At 39.9% G+C, this 6,561-nt stretch overlaps 1 protein-coding gene across 2 annotated transcripts; it reads right to left on the bottom strand.

Moving 5' to 3' along the window:
- Positions 1-291: 291 nt before the first annotated feature.
- On the bottom strand, positions 292-4,750 carry LOC125524051. 2 transcript variants are annotated; one of them, XM_048689128.1, is made up of 8 exons: positions 4,043-4,750; positions 3,507-3,566; positions 3,308-3,402; positions 2,572-2,676; positions 2,392-2,471; positions 1,655-1,727; positions 1,128-1,209; positions 292-482 (listed from the first exon to the last, which is right to left on the bottom strand). In XM_048689128.1, exons 1-7 carry the CDS (start codon positions 4,242-4,244, stop codon positions 1,132-1,134), a joined length of 693 nt encoding a protein of 230 aa, XP_048545085.1. In that variant the 5' UTR covers positions 4,245-4,750; the 3' UTR covers positions 292-482; positions 1,128-1,131. The 2 variants fall into 2 exon arrangements, with proteins under 2 accessions (XP_048545085.1, XP_048545084.1); XM_048689127.1 differs by lacking the exon at positions 1,128-1,209.
- Positions 4,751-6,561: the final 1,811 nt, after the last annotated feature.

Raw genomic sequence — 6,561 nt, 5'->3', positions numbered from 1 at the left:
AGATTGAACACAGTTGAGAAACAATGTTAAAAGATCATATCGAGACAACAAATGGAGGTGGTTCAGTATTGCCTTCTATCTAAACTCTCTAAACAGAGGAACACCCTAGCTTTATGTGAAAACTTAAAAGAAGGCACATAATGTAAGGTTTTGACACTAAATAAACTATAGTAATGATCTGTTGCTTAGGACACGCATCAATATATGATGCATATCTATTTCACAAAAGCCTAAAGGTACATCCACAATTAAGCAACTATTTGATGCCTATGAGTGCAGGAAGAAGGGATGAATATGGAAACATTTACTGCATTTGCTAAAATATTCATGATTCAAAGTTTCTTTGCCAAGCTACATGAAACTGATTTTTGGACATCCATAGAAACAATATTGCTAATTGCCCAAAGTTGTATTGCAAATGCACCCAGGTTATTAACATCAAGACTGATACTCCATAAAAAAGGGCCAACTGTTTCTTGAATCTGTAAAATGAAATAACAAAGAAGGATCACTTTATGTCATCTCATCGTGAAACTAAAAACCACATAAGAGGAAGAAGAATCACTTTATGCCATCTCATCATGAAACTAAAAATGACATAAGAGTAATGGTCTATGTTTATGTCACAAGTCTGTGTCAAAACTCGAACATACTATATGGTTGGAGCTCTAGCTTTGCTAATAAGAAACCAAAAAAATGTCAGGACACAAGAGTAATGACCTATGTTTATTATGGAGTGAGGTACTGTTTCTAGTACAGAATATCAAAATATCAGATTAAGTCCACGAGAGCAATTTATAAGTTGTTCAATGTCCAAATTCATATAGTAAGTTGACAAGTAAATGTCGGGACTAAATAGTACATGTCTAAATGGTGTAACCAGTGTTAGTGGTAACCAATTCTACAAAAAAATCACTTTTTAGATGGAAAATTCTACTGTCCAGTCCTAATGTTAGTTCTAGATTGGCTTAGGCTAATGGCTCCTGGTATAATACAACGTTTAATATTGTACATAAGTTTAAATTATGTGAGCTTGTCCTTAAGGCATGTTTTCCTTATTAAGATGGACAAACTTCTGAAATGCATAGAAATAAGAGAGTGGGATTGTGTCCTTTTCAACAACATACCCTGTTAAGTTCTGTAATACAAACCTAAAAATATTCTTTCATAAAACATGGTTCCTGGAACATGAGTGTTCGCTAATAGCCCCTGGCACAATAGAAAATCTAATGTTGGACATAACCTTAAATAATACGAGCTCATTAAAGCATGATTTCATTGTAGTAGCAAAGAGGCTACTGGTTAGCTAGCGCAAAAAAATGAATAGAGGAAAGTGAATTTTATAGGATGGCAAAATTCTAAAATGGATGGAAATTAGACAGTGGGATTGTGTCCTTCTCAACAACACACCTTGTCATGTGTTCTGCAATACAAACCTAAAAATACTCCATCAAACATGTTATCTTTCATTTACACATTAGTAAGAAATCAATCCGTCAAAGAGTACAGGGGTCAAAAAATAGAAGTGATTACATTGTTCATTATTTCAAGAAACTAATCAAATATTTTCTCTCATCTACAAAATATGTGATTTATTGGTAGATTAAACAGCCTTCAATTATAATTTTAATCATGCACAGGTTCATTTTGGTACCTTGATGGTTTGACTGAACTTCGATGCCCTGGATGGTTCAAGCATGTAACAACTCTGCATTTTAAGCGTGCACCTGTATGAAAAATCATCTCAGCATGACGCATATTCTGTGTATGACGCATTTGACAGGAATATTATGTCCAGAAAATGGTCGATGCATGTTTCCACACCTTTCTCGGAGACACTACATAGAAGTGTGCAATATGCACTGACCTCAAGAAAAGACAAAAAAAGCCTCTATTGGAAGTCAATTTTTGGAATGGCCTAACAAGCTTTGGTACAGGAAAATTGTACTGGACACAATAATATGCAGCATATGTGATACATCTTTAGTAAAGCAACCATGTATTCTGGAACAACTTAAATCAAGGCAACTTTACCTTAACAGCTTCGAACCATCACATTTATAATCCAAACACAAAATCGAGCAGAACATCCACAAGCATGTATAACAATGAAGCAAAATTTTAGTAGATGGAAAATACCGATGCACTGCATCGGCTATTCAACATGGCATGCTTTGGAGAAGAAATTGATTTTGCAAGATTTAGAGAACAAACTAAACACGGCCTTGCCTGAACAAAACAAACAGATGTGTCGATGCTAGATTTGAGAGCCAAATAAAGACCTTTCTTAAAATGTGAGCACACTTGACTGGACAAGTTTCAAGAAACAAATTGCTTGAATGCTGCAGTCTACAATTTTATATATCAAGTGATAAAAGTTTTGATCCTTACCAAGGACGGATATCTCTTCCATTTACAAGCAACACATTCTCCTCCAAAGCAAAACTTGTGTAGAGGAATAATAACCAAGCCTGCAATGTGGAAACATAGTCATTTGATCAATTCTGTCAGATAATGAAGTGATGAGAAGAGGAAATATACTCAGGGTATGTGAAAGTACTCAACAAATACCTGGTACACCTGAACTGTCAATGCTGGAAGGCACCCATCCCACACCCACCATCTTAGTAAGAGGAGAGTGGATGGAAACAACAGGAACATATAGGCAGACCTATCCTGCCAATAGAAAAGGTTAAACCATCTAGATCGTCAGGCATGGCATGGTTTAAAGATTAGGGAGATAAAAAATGTTAGCAAGCTTGCAATATTTCACTAACAAGATACAATTTGAACTGAACATGGATGGTAACCTTACAGAACATTGAAACATAATTACCAGCTTACAGTCCAACATTGTATTTGTCTGTATCAACTAAGCCAACTTTATCACATGCAAAATAGGTAGGAGATTTTCAATTTGCATGACTCTCTGAGCTTGAACATACAGACGTATAATCTTGCATGACTCTAAGCTTGAACATACAGACGTATAATCTTGCATGACTCTAAGCTTGAACATACTGACGTATAATCTTGATAGTGTCAGTAGTGTCAAGGCAAGAGTGACCTAGGCCATATAACTTTTATAAATGCCTAACATAAACCAAAATTTATGCAACACAAATAGGAACAACCATTAGAAGTTTTTGTTTCACCACAAAAATCATTAGAGTTCAGAATGCATTAATCATCATATCAGAGGTCGTGAAGAATATACGCAGATAATTTTAATTTATTTAGTTTGCGATGCCATGCCAGAAAACAAAATACACACAATATACCTTAAAGAAAAACATAAGATTATTACCCTATAATTGTTGTACTCGTCCTTCACTTTGATCTTATCCTCCTTCCTTGCCGCCCACACATTCACATGGCCAACAAATTTCTTAAGGAACTTCCCTAAAGGTTCAGACATAGTGGGCTTCAACCCCAACTCATAAAGAAACAACTAAACTTCAGCCCAGACAAAATGGGGGGCAGGGAGAAAACAAAATGCAACTGACCGTTTCCTTTGCTTGGGAGAAATGCAGACACATCGCTGTCTAGGATTGGTTCTCCTCGACCTGCACATATGGCAACATAACCCAAACCAGAACATAAGAAAATGAGGAAGATGGAGAAGTTGTGCATCCGAGGCCTAGATTGGGGACAAATTACCCTTCCTATATTAGATAGCAAGTCCTAAATTATGTTCGTAGAGATTCAAGACTAATAGTGTGCATACACAAGGAACACACATTCTAGATATTGAAATGAACCCAAGCAGAAAAATGCACAACCTTATTTATGAAATTTGGACCATAATGTCTCAGCAAGCATATGCTCCTAAGAAAGAAGGCAGATCTCGGCATAAAAAGGATTCATCCGTGAGAAACATTTTCACAAACACATGTTGTGCAGCTTGTTCTACTAATCAAAGCAAACCAGTAAGAGGAATGGACCAAATTCAGCATCCTGCAAGCTGAAGATGGGGCATCGCATCTTGTCATCTGTTGTTGCCTGAGAATAAAAAAAGGGGGAGGAGACGGAATGAAGCGACCGTGGTCCCCGGAAGCCGTGACGGTGGTCTTGACCGCCGCTCTTGCCGCGCCTTCAGCTTGCTGCACGCATTGCGACGAGGCCGGCGTGGCTGCTTCTCCCCTCCCCCTGCTGAGCCCGGATCGAGGGCGCGCTCCTCGGCTCAAGCTCCTCCTATCAAGGCCTCCATCTCTAGCATCCATGGACGCCGAATGAGCAAACATACATATTTCAGAAAATAAAAAGATAACTTGTGGAGAGGAAGGGGATTAGAAAGAGGGGGACGTGCAACGAGAAGAGATGGGGAATGAGATGGCGAGCTCGACTGCGACCCTGCGCGCTGGCACCTCTGCCTCGACCAACTACGCCGCCCGAACATGATATCCGTCGCGCCGCCATGACCACGGCCTCCTCCTCGTCCTCCTCACGCATCTGCCATCATCGCAGCCACTCCTTCTGCCAAGCACAAGTGGTGGCATCGGGGGAGTGTAGGGAAAGAGGAAGCCTGTGAGGGGATTGGGCTGGAGGCGGCAGCAGGGGAGGAGGGCGGGTCGCTGGGAGCCGGTGAGGGCGAGGCCCAGGAGGCGGCGGCGCCAGGGGAGGAGGCGGGGTCGCGAGGAGGAGGTGGCGGTGGCAGGAGAGGAGGCGTGGGTTAGGTTTGGTCGCTGTGGGAGACGAGAGGAAAGGAGCGCTCGGGGCCTTATCCATTCCCTCGTCGCTACAGTAATGCGCGCACTGTTCATAGACGAATAAAAGGAGACGTGGCTATAGCCGCTAGTAGGGAGAGTGGCTTCATCTTTTACTATGTAAATTGCTTGCATAGTTGAATTATCGGTTGCATCGTCGTGTCGAGTTGCTGGTCTTAGTGTCTAGTTCGTTTAGAGTTTCGAGTTCTGTTCATATTAGTCACGCAACCGCTGCATCGTTATCCCTTCCGCTGTCTACTATCCATCCATCAATTTCCACCACGTGCTACCCACCGTTCATTGTCATAATCATAGTTGAGATCGTTCACGTCTTCGCTTGATCCAGTCTGCATCTTATCTAGTTTGTTTTGGAAACAGGGAGAGAGAAAAAAATGAGAGAAAAAAAGAGTAAAAAAAGTCAGAGAAAAAAAAGAGAAAGAAAAAAGTGTGAGAAGAAAAAAAGAGAAGAAAAAAAACAAAATCCGTATCTATCTAGACTCAATCTCGTAGTTGAATTCTGATTGGAATCTGTTTTGTGCATTTTTCAGTAAAACAGGCATAACTTTGTCATACGGAGTCTGTTTTGGCTCCGCAAATGAAAGCTAGCGACGAGCCGCATCTAAATAGTTACAGAAGCTAGTTCAATATTTGGCACCTCAAAATCGGCTTCTAAATAGGTCTTTTTGCCCTCCGAAGTTCATGAACATAGCTTATTCCAGTTTTTCAGGTCAGTTTTAGATTTTTTTTGACTCCTCATATCAACTCGGAATTGAGTGATTCATTTTGCGTTTGAAAGCTTGAGTCAATACCATTCTTGAAAAAATTATCAAAAAATTGGCACAAAATTTTCCAGAGGAAAGTTGGGGAGAAAGTTGTTGATATATCCTGCTTGGTTATTGTTTCACATCATTATCTTTACGGCTATTGTGATCTTCACTTATATTTTGCTGTCCAGAGCTACGTCATATCCTTTATTGATGCTAGTTGTGCTACGGCGTGACCTCATTAGTGTTCTAGGCTCGCGTCTCTAGTCCGGTCTAGCCTAGGACCAGCACAGTACCGTCGTTGAGCGTTTATTCAACATTGCATCTCTGAATTGATTATTGCTAATCTTTTGCTACCATATATAGCCAACCCAGCTCCACATATTTCTACACCATGTACACGTACGTTCCCCTGGCAATCGCTTTACACAATCTTCAGAGTCATTTGACACTACTGGTTGCTTGTCACCACCTGCCGCATTGTAATAACTTGTAAGATATTGATATTTGCTTTACTGTGAGCACTTTACAACCACATCCTAGTAGTTCATAGGAACATTATTCTCGAATTTTGTTTCTTGTTTCTACTAATCATGACAGGTTCCAGAGATAGAAGTTCTTAGACGACGGACACATCTTCACCATCACGAGAGTTGGGACAACACACACAAGCACATGGTCATGTTATCTTTTTACCGTCATTTGAGGGTAGATTTAATCCTGCTATTTATCTAGCTTGGGATCTTGAAGTAGAACAAGTTTTTAGTCACCATGAATTTTCTGAACTTGAGCGAGTGCAAGCTGCCACTAGAGCATTTACTGGTTTTGCTTATGTTTGGTGGAGTGTGCATTGTAAGAGAAACATTGATAACCAACCCACAACTTGGAAAGATTTGAAATATGTAATGAGACAACAATTTTTCCCTCCTTACTATCGTCGTGAATTGCTTCGCAAATTTGAACAATTTAAACAAGGCAACAACACTTTTCATGCTTACTACCAAGAGTTGAAATCTTATATGCATCATTGTGACATAGAAGAATCTGAGGATGATACAATGAATAGATTTTTTGGTGGTTTGAACCATGAT

The sequence above is a fragment of the Triticum urartu genome, chromosome 7 (assembly GCF_003073215.2).
Source record: "Triticum urartu cultivar G1812 chromosome 7, Tu2.1, whole genome shotgun sequence".
NCBI classification, from domain to species: domain Eukaryota; kingdom Viridiplantae; phylum Streptophyta; class Magnoliopsida; order Poales; family Poaceae; genus Triticum; species Triticum urartu.
The sequence above is the reverse complement of the archived record's forward strand: the minus strand, read 5'-3'. Positions and strand labels throughout refer to the sequence as shown.

Coding starts and splice junctions, on each gene's coding strand:
- LOC125524051 (XM_048689127.1), bottom strand. CDS start 4,244: ATGTTTGCTCATTCGGCGTCCATGGATGCTAGAGATGGAGGCCTTGAT. Junction 2,472..2,571: donor TGACAGTTCAGGTGTACCAG/GTATTTGTTGAG, acceptor TCCACATTGCAG/GCTTGGTTATTATTCCTCTA. Junction 483..1,654: donor AGTTCAGTCAAACCATCAAG/GTACCAAAATGA, acceptor TTCATTTTACAG/ATTCAAGAAACAGTTGGCCC.